The sequence below is a fragment of the Muntiacus reevesi genome, chromosome 19 (genome assembly GCF_963930625.1).
Source record: "Muntiacus reevesi chromosome 19, mMunRee1.1, whole genome shotgun sequence".
NCBI lineage: Eukaryota > Metazoa > Chordata > Mammalia > Artiodactyla > Cervidae > Muntiacus > Muntiacus reevesi.
The window spans coordinates 26,571,189-26,593,723 of NC_089267.1; the positions used below are offsets into that span (position 1 = coordinate 26,571,189).

General features: G+C 33.7%; 1 protein-coding gene across 24 annotated transcripts in view; it reads left to right on the plus strand.

Annotated features, from left to right (window-relative positions):
• TRDN (triadin) overlaps nt 1-22,535 on the plus strand; it is a 392,562-nt gene that overhangs the window by 356,364 nt on the left and 13,663 nt on the right. For 17 of the 24 annotated variants that reach the window (XM_065911840.1, XM_065911844.1, XM_065911849.1 and 14 more), the window contains 8 exons: nt 1,645-1,689; nt 3,990-4,010; nt 5,856-5,882; nt 6,632-6,670; nt 7,048-7,083; nt 7,167-7,202; nt 10,109-10,153; nt 12,397-12,420. In XM_065911840.1, coding sequence (XP_065767912.1) covers nt 1,645-1,689; nt 3,990-4,010; nt 5,856-5,882; nt 6,632-6,670; nt 7,048-7,083; nt 7,167-7,202; nt 10,109-10,153; nt 12,397-12,420 — 273 coding nt within the window. Of the gene's footprint in view, nt 1-1,644; nt 1,690-3,989; nt 4,011-5,855; nt 5,888-6,631; nt 6,677-7,047; nt 7,084-7,166; nt 7,203-10,108; nt 10,154-12,396; nt 12,421-22,535 lie in introns of those variants that run through there. The other 7 variants (XR_010659958.1, XR_010659960.1, XR_010659961.1 and 4 more) reach the window with 3 other exon arrangements.

Below are 22,535 nucleotides of genomic sequence, written 5' to 3' on the forward strand. Positions count from 1 at the left end.
GCTTTAAGCAGCATTAATTATGTTAGCTAATCTTTGGTATTATTGTTTTTCATAATTTTTTGAATTATTAAACTTTGCAACTTGTTTATTAAAACCATGGAATTTTCTTATGAGCATAGATTTTAAAGATCATCCATTTCATTGCTCAGGAGTGATACATATGTTACAGGTGTAGAGAGTTAAAAAAGTGACCAGTGGTCTCAGAAAAGCGTGAACATTTGCCCATTGTCACAGTAGTAAATATATCCAAAGTTGTGTCAGAATTGTGATATTGGCTCTTGAATGATGTGTATTTGTGAAACAGAGGCTTAGATGAAGGTATGAGTGAATATTTGTCAAATGTTCTCTGGATCAAGTATGAAAAATGAATTGACAAGATCCAAAGATAGATTTGGTGAGGGCAGTTAAGAGGTCATATTAGTGATTCGGGAGATATAGTGAAATATAGGGAGCCTCAATAGCATGTATTTACCTCCTAGAGCTTATTGCATGTATTTTGAATGCAATATAAAATATATATAGTTTATATTATTTTTACTTTAATTTATTGTACTTTTGAAGTACTATTATTATTATCACAGTTTTATTAACTTGAATATCGGCTTATTTTATTGTGCATGCTTATGTAACATTAACAGTTATACAATCTTAAGATCACGGAAGTTCATTCTTGAATGCTCTCAATCCTTACTTTATAAATGTCCAATTAAATCTTATGAAACATAGATCCCACAGTTCCCCACCTACTTCACTGTTGGTGCAAGGTGATGGGGAGAAAATAATATTGTTTTGGAGAATCTCCAAATTCAGGCTGAGGGAAGGAAAGGACAGGTAAACCAGAACAGCTCGGGGGTAATAAACCTGGGGGTGATTAGTAAGAGCTAGCACTTGGCAGTGATCTATTCTATTTCCACATAATCCTAACTCCATTCAAAATATCCTACTCTAAACAGCTTTATTTGAAATTCTACTTCTGATGAAAGAAAGATATCTCCTAAAATTTACTTTAATTCAAATATTTTTCAAAGATCCGAGAAGAATATTAAGTACATGTTGTGATTCCAGTTGTCATGTGCTAGATTTAGTTGAGATTCATCTGTGAGAATTCTAACTGAACCTAAAATGAGAGGGTAGTTCAGGAAAATGAAAATACAAAGCATGATACTTTCTGAAATGAGGCAAGTCTAGGTTAAATTTTCAACAAGAAATGAATGACCAGCACCAAATTGTTTTTCTCCTGCCCAGAAAGGACCTGGAAGAAGTCAGAGAGGTAAAACAGAAGCTTATAAAATGCCAAGACAAATATCATCTGCTTTAAAATATCTCCAAAGAATGACTCAAGCTTCAGCAAAGAAAGAAAAATCCTCCTACAATTATTCTCCTTTTTGTCATTTTCTCTCCTCTTCTTATACCAAGAGGGCTAGCATCTTCAAAGTATCTTACAGGATGCCCTGAGAATGAACCTGATCTTGTTTATAACATGTTTCCATGGCAATATGCTTTCTGTGTTCCAAGTACCATGCAAATGACTTTGGGAGCATGCTTCCCATACAAACTGAGGATTACCTCCAAATATATAGATAAGAAATGCTTGCTACACAAACAATCTACAGATTATGAGTTAATTCTTATTTCTCTCTCTAGAAAAAGCTGAACATCAAGGAAAAGAAATTCCGTCTATAAAAACAGGTGTTTTTGCCTTTTTGGTTTGCATTCTATTCCAATTCACTGTTTTTATTACCTTTGAAAATTAAAGCAAAGCATATAAGCACTTTTCATTTTCTTTCCTGGTAATGTTTAGTCTTGTGATTTTGTAATAGGATCTAGTTTATCTGACATAAGGGCTATGGTAGTGTTGATAAGTAGTTTGCTAAATATTATAACCAGTATATATGGAATGCTAATCATTCTATTATAATACAGCTGTGTTAGCATAACAGTATTTGCTTTCATGGTTCACAAGATCCTTGCAAAATATTCAGTGTTTTACTGATGCCAGTATTGATATCATTTATCATACTGGTAATGTTGACTCGGGGCTCCCCAGGTGGCGCACTGGTAAAGAATCTGCCTGCCAATGCAGGAGACACAAGAGACATGGGTTCGATCCCTTGGTCCGAAAGATCCCCTGGAGTAGGAAATGGCAACCCACTCCAATATTCTTGCCTGGAGAATCGCATGGACAGAGGAGCCTGGTGGGCTACAGTTCATGGGGTCACAAAGAGTCAGACACAGCTGAGCATGAGCATGAATGTTGAGTCACTGTTGATAATTGTAAAATATCATATCTAATTTGTACATATTATATTTCACTGAAAATTAATCATGGATTTCAACTTGGTATAATTTCTTAAAATAGAAATCATCCAATTCTGTAATAGCTTAATACTTTTAAAACTGTAATTCAATTAATTTTTTAAATATATAATGCTTGGCATGGTTCAACAATAAGGCATACAGGAGGTTCACTGCAAAAATAAGCTTCCTTCCTCCTCTTCTTTTCCTGTTTTACCAGCTCGCATTTCCCAAATATCCAATAATGTCTGATAGGTATTCATTGTTATTTTTTAATGTATCCATCTAGCAATATATGTAAAAGACATATACATATAAATATGTGCTTAGTCACTCAGTCATGCCTAACTCTTTGTGACCCCATGGACTGCATCCCGCCCAGCTCCTCTGTTCCTGGGGATTCTCTAGGGAAGAATACTGGAGTGGTTTACCATGCCCTTCTCCAGGGGATCTCCCCAACCCAGAGATCAAACCCAGGCCTCCCACATTGCAGCTGGATTCTTTACCAGCTGAACCACCAGGGAAGCCCACATATATACACATACCTGCATACAAATTTGCTTCCCTGGGAGCTCAACTGTGTAAAGAATTTGCTTGCAGTGCAGGAGACCCAGGTTCTATTCCTGAGTCTGGAGGATCCCCTGGAGAAGAGATAGTCTACAAATTTTATATATGTGTATATATATATACACACACTCACCTTTTTTACACAAGTCATGATATCCTATAAATAGCTCTTTCCTTAGGTTTTCCTGTTTAAGAGTGTATTTGAAGATTTTTCTGTATCAGTAGACAAAGCATTTCTTCATTAAGTATTCTATTGTATTGTTATACACAGTTTACTTAACTAGTCTCTGATTGACCTATATTGAAGTTATCTGACAAGCTTTCTTAAACAATATACAATTATAAATATAATTATCTGCCTAGTTTTGTAAATTTATCTTTAGGAATAAAATTCCTTAAATATTTTAGTGAAATGTTACATTCAATGTAATTTTTATTGTTTCTCTAATTGTTCTCTAAAAATTGTATTAACTTATATTTCCTCTGTTAATGAATTAATCTAATTTTAGATAATTCAAATTCTTCACAATCATCAAGAAATATTTAGTTCTTTATTAATAAATAGATATTTACATGTAAGACTGCATAATTAATACTTGTAGTTAATTTCAGAAGACAAAGTATATTTAAGAAACAAATCATGTATTTGGATGGCATAGTTTTGTGTTTTTCACCAACAATTCGCTCATTTTTCTTGAGATTTTATAAAGTCAGCTTCTTCATTCCAAAGACTGGATTGGATAAGTTTAAATAGTTAATATTAATTAGTATTAATAAGTTCTGAAAGGACAATAGCAGAATGTGTCTTTTATGCCATTCAGGAATAGTAAGGAGTTCAGATTATCTTAAGCATTCATTTTGCATCAGATGAAATATGAGGCTTTACAAAAAAAGAGACCAAGAAGATCCTATACTTTGAAGTTTTATTGGAATATGGAATTCATTAGAACATGATTTAAAAATTGCTCAAATTGCATTGTCTATTTCTCATTTTAATATAAGGTTAGCCTTTTCCTATTTTAACTCAAACAGAATTAGGGAATATAAAAGTCTGATATTTTACCTATAGCCAGAAAATGACCTTTCCTTTTCTTTCTTTTTATTTATTTATTTTTTTTACTTTTTAGACAAACCAAAACCAACTCCAAGTAAGTATACCACCTGTGGTGGATTCATGTCAATGTATGGCAAAACCAATACAATATTGTAAAGTAGTTAACTTCCAATTAAAATAAATAAATTTATATTTAAAAAAGAATTTTCTATTTAAGTATTTGAATTTTATAATTTCTTTAAATGGTCCATGAGTAAAAATTATTGTGGTATGTTTATTAATGCAGTAGCTATTACGACATTACCTACATAAATGGTTCCTATTGACAAGTAATAGTATTTTATTCATTAATATTTGGATATATATTTGAGTGCTAATTACACTATTGCAGATTACATGAGGGAATGCCTAAAATGACTTCTGTTGTCAGTATCTGTGTAATTAATGCAATTACCTTCACTAATACTGTCCACAAAATAAAAGTGGTTCCATCTCTCTTTTATGTACTTTCAGGATATATTGAATAATATATAGTATGTGTTAGGATATATTGAATATATAGGATATATATTAGGATATATTGTTAGGATATATTGAATAAATATGGTATGTAGGTTCCTCTCATAACCATTGCTGCATTAAAACAAGCTTAGAACACACAATACCCATCTTCAATTATTTAATCTTAATATATTAGCTTTTTATTTTCATATTTCTTCAAAAGCTAAAGATGAGTTGTTTTAGTGTTTCAGAATCACTGTTTTATTTTGCCATTTCAAGCAATAGTAAAAAGGAATAATTTTTTAAATGCATGAAATTTTATAAAAATTAAAATGTATATTTAGTATTATTAAATTATGACTTTGACATTACCCTGGGGGTAAATATTTACATTTCAATCAAGAGTGTAACTAGAAGTTGTGTCTAAAGATTTTCAATGCCAAGGACTAACCTGGTTCCTTAAAAGTATTATGACAGATTTCTCGTGAATAAATCTATGATTTTCTTCTGAATGGATTCAATGCCAGTGTTCAACTTAAATGTTGCCTTTGGGCTGGCAAAACTATCTAGTATATTTAGTCTGTGTAAATGCTACTAATATGAAAGTTATTACAAAAATTAAGGGCTGAAAGTCAAAACTAGATTACTGATAAGAAATATCACCATAAATATTTGCAAATGCAGTTTTGTTTATAAAACATTATACATTATATATGTTTATTCTTATAAAATATTTTAATTTTCCTTGAACTTCAAAAAAGCTATATTAGGCTGATCATTTAATGTATCAGTTTTATAGAAAATACTATCATTTGAACTATTTGTGTGGATATATTTTTTAAAGCATATTTTTAAAATATAATTGGTCTTCAAATTTACTGAAGGAGCAAAATGAAGGCTTAATTCTACATTATCATAGGTTAAAGACAAATAAAATTTTTATGTTTTGTCTCACTACTCTGACTGTAGTCATTGTGAGTTGAGATTATTTTTGTCATATTTTAAAATCTCGTCTCTCAACCCCACTCATTGAATTAAGTCCTTGTTATGCATGAAGTTGCTTTATAAAAAGTTAATAAATGAATGTGTGCATGCACATGTTCAAATCATGTTAACAGTTTATGTAATGGAGATTTATAATTTGTAATTGAGAAAACCACCCAAAGGTCTTCAAACTGATTCATTCTACCATGTATGAATAGAGTATTTAATATTAATGTGTATAGTGGTTCTATTTCCAGAATAGATACCAGTTATGTTTTCAGAAATATTAGTTACCAATGTAGCTCTTTGTCATTTTGAGTATGTGTCTATTGTCACTACTTTTGTAATTAATATGAAATAACATAAAGATGAAGTTCAGTTGTCTGCTACTAGAAAAACAAAATTATTCTTTCCTTTTATTTTTCTTCCTTTTTTCTATTATTTTTTTCTAAAGAGGAAACACCAGAAGTAACAGAATCAGGTAAATATTTGTTTTCCCAGAGGAGGTAACATAGATCTGTAAGAATAGCATTTAAATTTGAATCTCTATATAGCTGTGTAACATTTGGGAAAATCCATTAAGAGTTCAGATTCCCAGTTTACTCATCTATAGGACAGATGTAATGACTTTCCAAAAGGCTTGTGATAAGTATTAAATAAAATAACATATATAACATTCCCAGTACATGCTTAGTTGTCACTCATTAAATATTGGTGTCCTTCTTACTCTTGTCTGATAAGTACAGTTAAAGAAAAGCATCAGTCAGTCAAAACTCTGGTTTAAAAAGCTTGTGTCCACATTTTCCTCAGAGATATATTGTGAATCTTACTTTGTTTTTACTCAACAGTGAATTTATTGAGTATTCATAGCACTAATCAAATTTTCATTTCCTAAAGGTAACAATAGAAATTTTAAATGGCTTCTCCGTTACTAGTTTAAACTTATTAATAAATGCATGGCTTACTCTAGCTTTACTTGAAAGCATGTACAAAAATAAAGCCAGAAAACAAAAGGAGGGGGTTGTGCTTTATAAAACCAAATAACCAAGGATAACAGAAATATACATGTTCTTACACAAGGGAGGGAGACTTTATCTTCACATCTTTAAAAGTAGAACCTTGATCCTCTATCACTTACGGGATCAAGTTTCATCTGCAAATATTAACTCCAAAACTGAGTAAGAAAATTATGTTTTAAGCCAATGGTTTCTTGTTATTTTTCCTCCCTAGTGAAAAAGAAAATTGAAAAATCTGAAAAGGAAAGTAAAGGTAAATACATTTTAAGGCATGTATATCAAATTAGTGATAAAAGCACAGGAATCAAAAATATGTAATTATACAAATTATGTCACTTAAAAAAGCAGTTCATGAAAATATGGACATTTGTTTTAAAGGGTATATCAGAATTGCAGCTATTTAGGGGCTTATTCATGCGAGGAGTGTAGTAGTGCATTATTATTAGATATCTAAAGGGAACAGGAAGTTAGATCTTAAAGCAAACTCCTTCTGTTATTGCTATATTAACACCATAGAGTTCTTTTCATATAACTCCTGAATTGTAAATATTGACTGCAAAATATGTAATTTCAAACTTAGAAAGACCTATGAATAAATATGTATATGACTCTACCATATTATCTCTATAGAAAAAGCAGAAATGAGACATCTTAAAGAAGAAAAAGGTAATTTTTAAAAGTTTAAAAGTTCCTGAAGTCAAAATATTTTGAATAAATATGTATATGACTCTGTCATTTTATTTCTATAGAGAAAGCAGAAATGAGACATCTTAAAGAAGAAAAAGGTAATTTTTCAGTCTAAAAGTTCCTGAAGTCAGAATATTTTGAGTCAAAATTTATTTATTTCATTTTAAAGAAAACTTTTCTTTGTGTACGTGATGATTGCTGACCTGATTAAAAGAAGAAAAGTGGTAAATAATCATAGCATGTGGTAATGACGGTGTCGAAGAAGCAATCGATGGCGGGCCATGCCTGCAGTGTGCAGTCGTGTGTTGGGTCATTGGTGAGCAACTGGTTAGAAGCTGCATTTGCAACGCTGCTTTTTTATCTTAACTTTAGTTTTATTTATTTAGGAAATTACATAATATAATACAATAATCACTGATCTCCATGTTTACTCATCTAACAACCTTCAGTTCAGTCGCTCAGTTGTGTCCGACTCTGCGACCCCATGAATCACAGCACGCCAGGCCTCCCTGTCCATCACCAACTCCCGGAGTTAATCCAAATTCATGTCCATAGAGTTGGTGATGCCATCCAGCCATCTTATCCTCTGTCGTCCCCTTCTCCTCTTGCTCCCAACCCCTCTCAGGATCAGGGTCTTTTCCAATGAGTCAACTCTTCACATGAGGTGGCCAAAGTATTGGAGTTTCAGCTTCAGCATCAGTCCTTCCAGTGAACACCCAGGACTGATCTTTAGGATGGACTGGTTGGATCTCCTTGCAGTCCAAGGGACTCTCAAGAGTCTTCTCCAACACCACAGTTCAAAAGCATCAATTCTTCAGCACTCAGTTTTCTTCACAGTCCAACTCTCACATCCATAAATGACCTCTGGAAAAACCATAGCCTTGACTAGACAGACCTTTGTTGGCCAAGTAATATCTCTGCTTTTTAATATGCTGTCTAGGTTGGTCATAACTTTCCTTCCAAGGAGTGAGCGTCTTTTAATTTCATGGCTGCAATCACCATCTGCAGTGATTTCGGAGCCGCAAAAAATAAAGTCTGACACTGTTTCCACTGTTTCCCCATCTATTTGCCATGAAGTGATGGGACCAGATTCCATGATCTTAGTTTTCTGAATGTTGAGCTTTAAGCCAACTTTTTCACACTCCTCTTTCACTTTCATCAAGAGGTTTTTTAGTTCCTCTTCACTTTCTGCCATAAGGATGCTGTCATCTGCATATCTGAGGTTATTGATATTTCTCCCGGCAATCTTGATTCCAGCTTGTGCTTCTTCCAGCCCAGCATTTCTCATGATGTACTCTGCATATAAGTTAAATAAGCAGGGTGACAATATACAGCCTTGACGTACTCCTTTTCCTATTTGGAACCAGTCTGTTGTTCCATGTCCAGTTCTAACTGTTGCTTCCTGATCTGCGTACAGGTTTCTCAAGAGGCAGGTCAGGTGTTCTGGTATTCCCATCTCTTGAAGAATCTTCCACAGTTTATTGTGATCCACACAGTCAAAGGCTTTGGCATAGTCAATAAAGCAGAAATAGATGTTTTTCTGGAACTCTCTTGCTTTTTCGATGATCCAACGGATGTTGGCAATTTGATCTCTGGTTCCTCTGCCTTTCCTAAAACCTGCTTGAACATCTGATAGTTCATGGTTCACGGTATCGCTGAAGCCTGACTTGGAGAATTTTGAGCATTACTTTACTAGCGTGTGAGATGAGTGCATTTGTGTGATAGTTTGACCATTCTTTGGGATTGCCTTTCTTAGGAATTGGAAAGAAAACTGACCTTTTCCAGTCCTGTGGGCACTACTGAGTTTTCCAAATTTGCTGGCATATTGAGTGTAGCACTTGCATAGCATCATCTTTCAGGATTTGAAATAGTTCAACTGGGATTCCATCACCTCCACTAGCTTTGTTCATAGTGTTGCTTCCTAAGGCCCACTTGACTTCACATTCCAGGATGTCTGCCTCTATCTAGGTGAGTGATCACACCATCGTGATTATCTGGATCATGAAGATCTTTTTTGTATAGTTCTGTGTATTGCCACCTCTTCTCAATATCTTCTGCTTCTGTTAGGTCCATACCATTTCTGTACTTTATCGAAGCCATCTTTACATGAAATGTTCCCTTGGTATCTCTAATTTTCTTGAAGAGATCTCTTGTCTTTCCCATTCTGTTGTTTTCCTCTATTTCTTTGCATTGCTTGCTGAAGAAGTCTTTTTTATCTCTCCTTGCTATTCTTTGGAACTCTGCATTCAAATGGGCATATCTTCCCTTTTCTCCTTTGCTTTTCACTTCTCTTCTTTTCACAGCTATTTGTAAGACCTCCTCAGAGAGCCATTTTGCTCTTTTACATTTCTTTTCCATGGGGATGGTCTTGATCCCTGTTTCCTGTACAATGTCATGAACCTCTGTCCATGGTTCATCAGGCACTCTATCTATCAGATCTAGTCCCTTAAATCTATTTCTCACTTCCACTGTATAATCATAAGGGATTTGATTTAGGTCATACCTGAATGGTCTAGTGGTTTTCCCTACTTTCTTCAATTTAGGTCTGAATTTGGCAATAAGGAGTTCATGATCTGAGCCACAGTCTGCTCCCAGTCTTGTTTGGCCTTAACCATCAGAGAAATAGTCTGTCGAGTCAGGAGGAAAGCATTCTTAGAGATACCAAAAAGATTGTTAATAACGAAAGAAGACACTTTTCTGGTTTATACCAAATTCATTTAATCAGCATTACTCATTGTCCATGGACTCAGATTCATTTAAATACTCTGTAATCACTGAGTTCATGTCATATCTCTATTTATGCAGATACAACAGTCTCTTCAGCTAACATTTATTTTTCTTAGGTGTTAGCAGAAGAGAAAATTTAAAAAACACTTTTAGAAAATATTTACAAAGTTTAAATTATTCTCATGTTGCTAAAGCTTAGAGTTGAAGTGAGCCAAATTTTTTATAAAGATTTGCTTTAAAAGTTCATATTTTAATTTACATTTTCTTTTTTATACAGTACCAGCAAGAAAAGAAAGTCTTCAATTACACAATGTGACAAAAGGTAATCTTGATGTTTGTAATTCCTCAAATGCTGTGTTGATGTGGAGATGCCTGAATTATGTTGGTACTTAATATTAACATTAAATTTTCTAAAGCAAGAAAGTCTAGCTGTTTATATAATTCTAACAGCAGAGGAAGTGGACAGGTAGGAAATTGAACAGAATGCTTACATTTCAGTGGAAAACTAGGTAATGTGAATAAATAGAAACTATTAACAACATAAACATTCATTAGATATCCCAGTGCCTATCGGAAGGAAAAATTTATTTTTGCAAGGAGGCTTTCCCAGCATTACTACCTTCAAGGATGATAGAGTAGTAAAAAAGAAGGAGCCGAGAGTCCATTTATCTGCAACTACATCAAATATAGATAATATCATGAATATATTTTTATTATTTATAAATTGATCTTTGAAATTAATTCAACATAGATACAAAGTAGATAGTAGAGGGCAATTGCTAGCATGCACATGGCAGGCAGATGTTCTTCACCCAAAATGAGAATGATCTACTTTGGTGATATCATCATAAAACTGTAAGAGTATAACTGAATTATTTAGTCTGAGTCATAAAATTTTAGGTGAATCTAATTAATTCAAAATGTAACAAAACATAAATGCTTTATATTTTAAAATGCTAGGTAAACATGCCATAATTAAACAAGAATTTTCATTCAGAGTAAATATAGATCTCTAGTCTGTGTGTATACTGGGAGTGTGGAGCGGGAGGAATCTAGTTTTTCACTTACTATAGTGTGTATACCTATTCACAGTCTAAAGTTGAGTTAATGTTAGGGTGAAGGAAGTCTAACCTCTAGGAGTGTTTACCTGATAGAGACAGGAGTTGGCTCCAAGGGGGTGTGGAAGACTTAAGCCCATTCAATCACATTTTAATATCCTACCACACTGTGGTGGGCAAATATAAGGGAAAGCTTTCTACCAACCAGAGCAGCCCAAAGATGAAATGTGCTTCCGTGGTGGCTCAGTCAGTGAAGAATCTGCCTACAGTGTGGGAGACCTGGGTTTAACCCCTGGGTTGGGAAGGTCCCCTGGAGTTAAACATGGCAACCCACTCCTGTATTCTTGCCTGGAGAATCCCCATGGACAGAGGAGCCTGTCCAGCTACAGTTTCACTTTCAAAGACAAAAGGCACCCCACTTTGTCCCCAAGGAAGTGATCTATTAGTGCTGACCAAAGGATACTAGAGATTTGGACACTGGATGGATGCTCCTTTCTTACTGTATTCTCTGAGTCCATTTCTAAGATCTTCATATTATGAATACACGGCAGGAAAAAATTGTTACATGTAAAGCATAAGTCTAACCTAAAACTAGTTGAGAATATAAGCACATTCTATTCATTCCTTCACTCAAGAAATGGTTCATTGCATCTAAATTCCTGTCTCTTTAGCCAATCCTATTTAGAAAGGAAAGATTATAACATTAGCTTTTCTAAAGTATTTTTCTGAATTGCATTAGCCTAACTTTTGTAACTTTGTAATTATTAGGTTTATATCAGAAACTCTACAAGTCTCAAAGTAAAACATGTTATACAAATTCCTTAAAAATTATATTTTCAAACCTTGCCCTTTATATTAGACATTAATGGAATATGAATGTTACCCATTGTTTCAGGAAGTTAGAAAGTCTGCTATATATAAGACTGTCATTTCACTTTATATCTTCGTCCTGAATACATACAGTTTAATGGAAAAATATATTTGAAGAATTATAGTCTCTCATTGAAACTAATAAATAAATGATTATGAAAAATTAGTTGATTTTGCATGTTACTTTTTAAGATTTATAACTTACAACCTAATGTGTATTTGTTTTTATTCATGTCTAAGAGGAAAAGAATTCTCAATAATGTATTTTATGGAATTTGGAAAGTTTAAAGCAAATATTTAGATTAATTATATCATGCAAAGTAATTTCACTGGTGTTAGGTATAATTATAGTTTAACCAAAACAATGTAACAAAGATCTTGATGATTTTAGTAAGAGTGTTTAAAAGCATGTTGTGACACCTGCAATGATTAATAACTTTTTTGATGTCTCGCATAATAGCAATTAAGATATTCAAAGATCCATGTTATCAGACAATAGAGAGCTCCACTTATTCACTAACTCATGAAAAATAAGGAAGAAAGTTAAAAGATATTAGATACTTTTATGCAGTCTATTGATGTATAATATCTTTGTATTTTACCTGAGTTAAACAAGACTTGTTTTCTTTATTTTTAGTAGAAAAACCCACAAGAGTATCAAGTAAGTACTGCTTGTATTGATAATAAAATCTCTTTGGCATGCAGTATGAATTTCAAGCTGAAATTCATGAAATATTTATTTTTTTAATGTGTTCAGAAATTGAGTCATTTCATATTAAACCTTCTGACAGGATTTTGATGACTTTTCATCTTATTTATGTTGAAACTTAAAAAACAAAGCTGCATTATTGAAATAACTTGTAACAAATACCTTATCATGTTTTTGAGCCTGAAGATTAAAGTGACTTGCATTCAATACATAAGTCTTTTCAGTGATTGAGGTTGAATGGAATAAAATAATTCTACTTTGGTCTTCAACCCTAAATTCCAACATTTGGAATAGAGCACATCTGGTTAAACAATAATGCTTGCTTTGCTGTTGTTTTCTAATGTTTATTATCTTAATTATATATCTGAAAAGAATACATAGTTAGAAATGGATCTAATCTTACATATAACATACACTGACCAAACTCTCAGAAAATACTCTCTGAAATACCAAGATGTAGGTATAGATAGCAGCTCAAATGATACATGATACAGCTATGAATTTTCCTATAAATCTTAAAATTCTGGGAAATAGCAAATTTCCTTCTTAAGTTTCCAGATTTAAGAAGACAAATCATTTTAAATCAGTGCTATCTAAGGCAGTGTTACTAGAGTCACATCTGTAGTTTTAAATTTTCAAGTAGACACATTAAAGGGCTTCCCTGGTAAAGAATCCACCTGCAATGCAGGAGACCCTGGTTTGATTCCTGGGTCGGGAAGATCCCCTGGAGACGGGATAGGCTACCCATTCCAGTATTCTTGGGCTTCCCTGGGGGCCCAGACTGTAAAGAAACCTCCTGCAATGCAGGAGACCTCGGTTCGATCCCTGGGTCGGGCAGATGCCCTGGAGAAGGGCATGGGAACCCCCTCCAGTATTCTTCCCTGGAGAATCCACATGAACAGAGGAGCCTGGCGGGCTACAGTCCATGGGGCGGCAAAGAGCTGGACACGTCTGAGCGACCAAGCGCAGCACAGACACATTAAAAGGGTAAAAACAAATAGAGGAGAACAATTTTAATATTTGTATCTGTTTCTGTTTTCAAATATTTTTTTCAAAATGTAATCTATATAGAAGTATTTGGATAGTTTATATAAATTTTTATTGAACTTTTGAAATTGTGAGTGTATTTTACACTTATGACACATTTTGATTTGCACTAGCTGTTCTTTCCTGGAAAATCCGATGGATGGAGGAGACTGGTGGGCTATAGTTCGTGGGGTCGCTAAGAGTCGGACACGACTAAGCGACTTCACTTTCACTTTTCACTTTCATGCATTGGAGAAGGAAATGGCAACCCACTCCAGTGTTCTTGCCTGGAGAATCCCAGGGGCGGGGGAGCCTGGTGGGCTGCCGTCTATGGGGTCACACAGAGTCGGACACGACTGAAGCGACTTAGCAGCAATTGTATTTCAATTCCCTAACAGCCCAGGTGGTCAGTGGCTACTGCATTGGGTGGAGCAGTTCTCAGGGTTTATGAGTGCTTCTGCTGTGTTCAATTGAGTGTTGAGAGAGATATAAGACAGTCAGTAAAGGTGGTACTTACCATATATCTCATTCAAAGTTCCTTGACTGCAAGTAATAGAGCTCCATATGGACTTGCTTCAGATATTTTTAAAAAAGGAAAATAATTAGAAGGTTACAGCACTGTCTCTCTGATGCACAGGCAGAGCTAATATTTGATCTTCAGAAAATCTTCTGAAACTATCTCACTCCACACCCTTCCCCTATGGCCAAAGATAGTCAGGACAGATTTCATCTAGGAGGTAATTCTAGATGCAAATTGTAGAATTTGTATTTGGAAAGTGGTTAGGGTTGGATAATTGGCAAAAGAAGGTGTAAAGAAAAAGCTCACTTCTGTGTATTTCTCCTTTACTCTCATGCTACTACCACACTCCTAAAACTTCTGACACCAGGCAAGTAGGATTGTTTTCATACCAAGCATTTCTCTGTGACACCAGCTGTCCTACAATTTAATTCAATTCTTATACTAACTAGACTTAGCGCATCGTAAGTTGCCAATCAAAAATTTATCTGTGAGCTGTTTGTATACTTTGGAGATTAATCCCTTGTTAGTTGCATCATTTGCAAATATTTTCTCCCATTCTGTAGATTGTCTTTTTGTCTTGTTTATAATTTTCTTTGTTGTGCAAAAACTTTTAAGTTTAATTAGGTTCCATTTGTTTATTTTTGTTTTTCTTTCCACTGCTGTAGGAAAAGGATTAAAAAAGATACAGATACAATTTATATCAAAAAGCGTTCTGCCTATATTTTTCTCTAGGAGTTTTATAGTATCTAATCTTAAATTTAGGTCTTCAGTCCATTTGGAGTTTATTTTTGTGTATGGTGTTAGACAATGTTCTAATTTCATTCTTTAACATGTAGCTGTTCAGTTTTCCCAGCATCATTTATTGAAAAGACTGCTTTTTCTTCATTATATATTCTTGCTTCCTTTGTCGTAGGTTAATTGATCGTGTATGTGGGGGTTTATTTCTGGGCTTTTTATCCTGTTCCATTGATCTCAATTTCTGTTTTTGTGCCAGTGATGTGCTGTTTTGATTACTCTAGCTTTGCAGTATCATCTGAAGTCAGGGAGCCTAATTCCTCCAGCTCAGTTTTTCTTTCTTAAGCTTGTTTTGGCTTGTGTTAGAGAGCAGTGAGAAGTAGGAACATATAGGTTGAAACTATGAGGTAGAAAACCTGCCCGTCAAGGAACTTTAGACTTATTGCCACAGAGGGCTATGGTTTATTTTATGTAAAGGAGTGAAACGTGGAGGAATTGTTGGAAAGTCTAACCTCAAAAGAACAGTAATAGAAGTAGTAAGAATGAGTAGTAACTGAAAAGAGAAATGTGTGAGGAAGAAAGTATATTGATTTTGGTGGATCATAAGATATAAATGTCCAAGACAGCATGGAATAATCCTTTTTAATATGCTTGTTTTGTGTGTATATGAAAATTATGTTTTTGTAGCACATACTTTTCATCCTGCCTCTTTAGAGGTAATTAGCAATAACTGCCTCAGATACATATCAAGTAGAACATACTAAAGATAATTTAAACTAAAGAACCAGTGTTCTTTTTTCTGAATTCTCTTTTCAACCTTACATAATTTTTCTTTTGTCAGACTTCTGATTTATTTCTTAGCTATTTGTCTAAAGGAAGTTGACGAAATAGTTCATTTGTGCCCTTTGCTCCCTTCCAACCATTCCCTCCACCCGTGCTGCCTGTATCTCTTGTCTTCTGAACAGAACCAGGTCTTCCACCTCTGCTCTATCTGCTTTGGTGCTGAAGGCACATAGACCATAATTCATTCCCAGATTTTTTTGGTGGGAATGGGGGAGACTGTTAATATGTGGGAAAAGACTGATGTAAAAGAGAGTAGTAGTATCTCTTTCTGAAATCCCAAGGCTTACTCTGATTGAGATTCTTGAAATAATCCCGGTGGACTAGATTCTCAGCTACCTGAGGGTTTGTTTTAGGAATAAAAATAATCAGCAATATAATAGCATTTCTTTATTACATCAGTGAAAGTAAATTGCAAAATCAGAATTTCCATGATTCACAGACTATTATGGTTTAATTGATGTTTGTTCTGTGGGTTTACTTTTTCAAAGGATGTAGATTTCTCATTTCTAAACGTCATTTAATTTTCATTCTGTATTTTTTACTTTGTTTGTATGGTAAATACATAATGAAATTACCTTTCCACAGAGTTTTGAGGAAGACATCAAGAGGCATGAAACTGTACTACATTTAAGATATAATTACTGATACTTTAAAAATTAAAAGCAAAACAAATATTCACATTCTTGAATTTTAAAGTGTAATTATTTCTTGCTGATATTAATATTTTAAGGCTTTGGAAAACTTTTTCTTCGAGAAAAAAATTGTGTACAATAAAATTGTTAATACTTCATTCCCAGGAACTTGCCTGTAGGCAAAACATGAAGCAAAGCAAGGGAATGAGGAACTACAGTCTTTAAAAGCAAATGGGCCAAGGAAAGTCTTGCACCTAGAAGAGTATCAAGGTTCCTGACAGAGCTGAGACACTGACAGTATATTTATATTATATTTATAATTAAGGAAAATGGTTTTATAAGAATCCATCATTTTTTGTTCTAAGTATCTACTAGTCAACATTTAGGTAAAGCTAGGTTGGCTTGCCCCTCAAAATGAATACTTTAAAAGAACTTTAATACTTTAAAAGATGTATTAAGAACACTTCTTGAAATTATTCTATGTAGAAATTTAACTTTGACACCTTTTTCTGTAACATTTTTCTTTGATCATAAATAATGAGGATTTTACTGTTAGCACCTCACCAAAATTATCTGTGTAGACAGGTTTGAATCATTGTAAAGACTCTGAGATCAAATACAAATATTTATATTAAAATAATGAATTTAACTTTTTAATACAATACTGATAAATTTTAATCTTTTACAGAAGTTAATTACTTTTTAATAAAACTTCAAGCAAACCCAGCAGAGGACTAGCCAGGGTTTCCATTTTATATATAGCTTCCTTGCTTGCTTTCATTTGTAATTTGCTTTCTAATGCTTTCTAACTTTTAAAATGCTCATTCATCTTTTGGTTCTGCATTTTTTTGTGTATAAATTTGGTAAACTAATAAGTAATTTGCATCAATATTAAAGTATAGTGGATAATTTTAGATATCAAATTCAGCTACTTTTTGATTTTGTCTGAAAATTTAAATAAGCACGGATATAATTAAAGTTTCTATGGATGTAAAGGCTAATAGTCTTTTTCCTCATTTACATGTTTGATATATCTTAGGTTAAACAATCCTTTTAAAAGATTACAATTACACATAACTGAAGTATATCATCTGTCATTAATAAAAGCATAGCCTGTTTTTATTGATTATATATGCCTGGATTGAAAATTTTCAAGAATTTCAGAAAGCCAGAATTTCCTAATAAACATGTTACTGCTATTTGAAAGAAAGTTTGACTTTGTCAGACAATCATGAATTCAGACAATCATGAAACTATTAGTGAGTCAGTGAACTATAAAATGTTACTATAGTGGCAAAAGGAACTAATTCTCTTAAACCCTTAAACGCAGAGTATGCTTTGGTTTATATTAATATTATATGTAATTCCCTTTTATAAACAATTAAAATAATGATCTTTTTTAAAGAGATCAGATACAACCTAAAGTCCTGTAAGAGTTAATTCATGACTAAATCAAATCATTTATGTTATCTCAGACTAATTGATTTGCTAATAAAAATGTTAGTAGTATGCCATTAACTAATGGTGGCATATCAACACTTTAACTTTCAAAGAAGTGAATCAATTTTGTTATTACACAACATATGCCAGTCACATTTCTAGTGCTGCACAGAAAGCTTAATAATCTGATTCGATGCTGTTACAGAAAATGTCTTGAAACATTGCTTGCTTACTTTTACAGAGTAAGTTTGAATGGTGTTATTAATGCCAGTTGTATCTTGAATTCATTTGCCTAATGTTGACCAAAATATTCCTCCCAAACTAAACTAAATTGCAGGCACTTTAAATGACTATTAAATCACTCTGTGGTCTATTAAAATAGTTTGACCATTTTTTAAAAAGAGTATCTCCCTTGATTTAAATAATTATTTTATAATTACCTTATTTGTTGTTGAAACCAGTGAGATTGATTAAATACTTAGAAACAGGAAAAAGGATCATCCCATTTCTAAATTAATTCCTCAGGAAATGAAGATTTAACAAGAGAGATGATTATCCTTTTCTATAATTCATCTTTGCATGCAAATTAATGTTAAAATTTAAATTTACTTTTCTTCTCCACAAGTTCAAATTATTTAAAAGTATTTTATTATTTGATATCTTACATAAACAAAATAACTTGTAAGTAAGTGTATATTTAAAAACTAGATACTATGATGTGACTTTACCTTTAAACTCTGTCCATCCTATCTCTTGATTCCTGGTAGAAGTAACTAATACACTGAATTTTTTTCTTTAATTATCTTGATTTTTTTTCTAATTTTATCACTTGTTTTTTTCTAATTTTATCTCACATTGTAAGATATGTTCTGAGATTTTTTTTTTTACTTAATGCTATGCTTCTCAAATTCATAAGTGTTTTGTGTAGTTATAGTTCATTTTCACTGCTGTATGTATAGTATAACACTTTGTGAATAAACACATTTTAATCTGTTCTACTATTGATGTATATTTGCTTTGATTCTGATTTAAGATTTTTGTGTTCCTTTTTTTTTTTTTTTTTAAATATTATTTTATTAGTTGGAGGCCAATCACTTTACAACATTTCAGTGGGTTTTGTCATACATTGATATGAATCAGCCATATAGTTACACGTATTCCCCATCCCGATCCCCCCTCCCACCTCCCTCCCCACCCGACTCCTCAGGGTCCTCCCAGTGCACCAGGCCCGAGCACCTGACTCATGTATCCCACCTGGGCTGGTGGTCCGTTTCACCATAGATAATATACATGCTGTTCTTTCAAAACATCCCACCCTCACGTTCTCCCCCAGAGTTCAAAAGTCTGTTCTGTACTTCTGTGTCTCTTTTTCTGTTTTGCATATTGGGTTATCGCCACCATCTATCTAAATTCCGTATATATGTGTTAGTATACTGTAATGTTCTTTATCTTTCTGGCTTACTTCACTCTGTATAATGGGCTCCAGTTTCATCCATCTCATTAGAACTGATTCAAATGAATTCTTTTTAACGGCTGAGTAATATTCCATGGTGTATATGTACCACAGCTTCCTTATCCATTCATCTGCTGATGGGCATCTGGGTTGCTTTCATGTCCTGGCTATTATAAACAGTGCTGCGATGAACATTGGGGTGCACGTGTCTCTTTCAGATCTGGATTCCTCAGTGTGTATGCCTAGAAGTGGTATTGCTGGGTCATATGGCAGTTCTATTTCCAGTTTTTTAAGAAATCTCCACACTGTTTTCCATAGTGGCTGTACTAGTTTGCATTCCCACCAACAGTGTAAGAGGGTTCCCTTTTCTCCACACCCTCTCCAGCATTTATTGCTTGTAGACTTTTGGATAGCAGCCATCCTGACTGGCGTGTAATGGTACCTCATTGTGGTTTTGATTTGCATTTCTCTGATGATGAGTGATGTTGAGCATCTTTTCATGTGTTTGTTAGCCATCTGTATGTCTTCTTTGGAGAAATGTCTGTTTAGTTCTTTGGCCCATTTTTTGATTGGGTCGTTTATTTTTCTGGAATTGAGCTTCAGGAGTTGCTTGTATATTTTTGAGATTAATCCTTTGTCTGTTTCCTCATTTGTTATTATTTTCTCCCAATCTGAGGGCTGTCTTTTCACCTTACTTACAGTTTCCTTTGTTGTGCAAAAGCTTTTAATTTTCATTAGGTCCCATTTGTTTATTTTTGCTTTTATTTCCAATATTCTGGGAGGTGGGTCATAGAAGATCTTGCTGTGATTTATGTCGGAGAGTGTTTTGCCTATGTTCTCCTCTAGGAGTTTTATAGTTTCTGGTCTTACATTTAGATCTTTAATCCATTTTGAGTTTATTTTTGTGTATGGTGTTAGAAAGTGTTCTAGTTTCATTCTTTTACAAGTGGGAGAGGAGCAAGCGACCAAAGGAACCATAACTGATTTAATGAGCCATTCGCAGTTTCACTGTACCGGCCGTGCGTACTTAGACATGCATGGCTTAATCTTTGAGACAAGCATATGCTACTGGCAGGATCAACCAGGTATTGTGTTCCTTTTTAAACATCTTATTATGTATGTTTATTTTATTACTCTTTACCCTTTCTATACATATTGCAAGTAATAAATTTTCCTTTAAGTACTACTTCAACAGCCTCTCCCAAGCTTCCTTATATGTAGTATTTTCATTATCATTCATTTTAAAGTATTTCTTAATTCCATTATAATAGTTTAATTAGTATATTTCAAAGAAGTTTTAGAATTTTAAATACTTTAAAATTTCCAAGCCTATGGGAATTTTAGATTATCCTCTTTTAGTCAACTTTGAACTTAATTGTGTAGTAATTAGAGAAAATGGTCTACTCTTTGAAACGTGTTGACTCATATCTTATGAAATAATATATTATCTGTTTTAATAAATTTCCATATATCATTGAGAATAATATTCATTTTCTAATGGTTAGAAGCAAAATCCTATATACATTAAATTTTTGTTGTTCATTTTCTAAGTTGTGTCCGACTCTGCAATCCCATGGCCATAGTACACCAGGATATCCTTCAGTATCCCCTGGAATTTGTTCAGATTCATGTCCATTGAGTTGATGATGCTATCTAACCATCTCATTCTCTGCTGTCCTCTTCTCCTTTTGCCTTCAATCTTTCCCAGCATCAGGGTCTTTTTCAATGATTCGCTCTTTGCATCAGGTGGTCAAAGTGTTGGAGCTTCAGCTTCAGCGTCAGTCCTTCCAATGAATATTCAAGGTTGATTTCCTTTAGGACTAACTGGTTTGAATTCCTTGCTGTCCAAGGACTCTCAATGGTCTTCTCCAGCACCATAATTCAAAGACATCAGTTTTTCGTGCTCAGCTTTCTTTTTGGTCCAACTCTCACATCCCATACGTGACTACTGAAAAAAACATAGCTTTGATGAGAAAGAAATTTGTTGGCCAAATGATGTCTATGCTTTTTAATATGCTGTCTAAGTTTGTCATAACTTTGCTTCCAAGGAGCAAGCATCTTCTAATTTCATGGCGGCAGTCACCATCCACAGTGATTTTGGAGCCCAAGAAAATAAAATCTATCACTGCTTCCACTTTTTCCCCTTCTGTTTGCCATGAAGTGATGGGACCAGATGCCATGATCTTAGTTTTCTGAATGTTGAGTTTTGAGCCAGCTTTTTCACTCTCCTCTTTCACCCTCATTCAGAAGCTCTTTAGTGCCTCTCCAGTTTCTGCCATTGGAGTGGTATCATGTGCATACCTGAGGTTGTTGATATTTTTCTCAGCAATCTTGATTCCAGTTGTGCTTCATCCAGTCTGGCATTAAGTTAAATAAGCAGCGTGACAATATACAGGCTTGTCATACTCCTTTCCCAGTTTGGAACCAGTTAGTTGTTTAAGATTCTAACTGTTGCTTCTTAACCTGCATACAGGTTTCGCAGGAGACAGGTAAGGAGGTTGGTATTCCCGTCTCTTTAAGAATTTTCCACAGTTTATTGTGATCCACACAGTCAAAAGCTTTAGCGTAGTCTTTGAGGCAGAAGTAGATGTTTCTCTAGAATTTGTAATCCTGATTTACATGCTAATTTTGTTCATTATTTTTAGTTCTAACCTTTAAACTATATAAATGTCAGATTTTATTAGTATTGTTTTTTCAATCAGTATGTGTCTGTCTTTAACTATATGTTTGTCAGTGTCACTATTTACCATTTCATTTACATCTCTGAATTTCTTTTGCTGTCCTACTTCTTTCAAGAGCATCTACTTTAGAAGTGCCTTGAGCAAAACCTATTGGTCGAAAATATACTCTGCTTTTATTTCTCTGACAACGTCTTTAAGTAATCCTCATTCCTGAGAGCCTTCTGCTAGGCACACATCTAGGCTATCACTAGTTATCACTCTTTGAACATTTTCAGTGTTTTAATCCACTGTCTTGTTTTTTCTTTTTCCACTGAGGTGGGAGAATTCTGTTATCAGTTGAATTGTGATCTCTTTTCTTTCTAGCTTCTTTAAATATTTTCTCTTGCATTTTATCTGCTGCAGTTTCAGTCAAGTCTATTGGAATAAGAGCTTCTTTTTATTGTGAAATGCTTCCAACACACATTTTTTTGTTTTACCAATTTGAGGGATTAATAGCCTTTATTCTTCAAACATTGTGTCTTCATTTTTTTTTTCTTCTGCTGATTAGGAATGTGTTGGGTATGTATATTATTTCTTCTCTTTTAACACCTCTTTTAAGTTTTTCATCTTTTTGTGTCTCTATGCCATATGTAGTGTAATTTGATCTGTTCTAACATATATTCACTATTTCTTGAACCCTATGATTTATATGTTTCTTATAATAGTTATCTTTAAATCTTATTTGTTATTTTCACAAT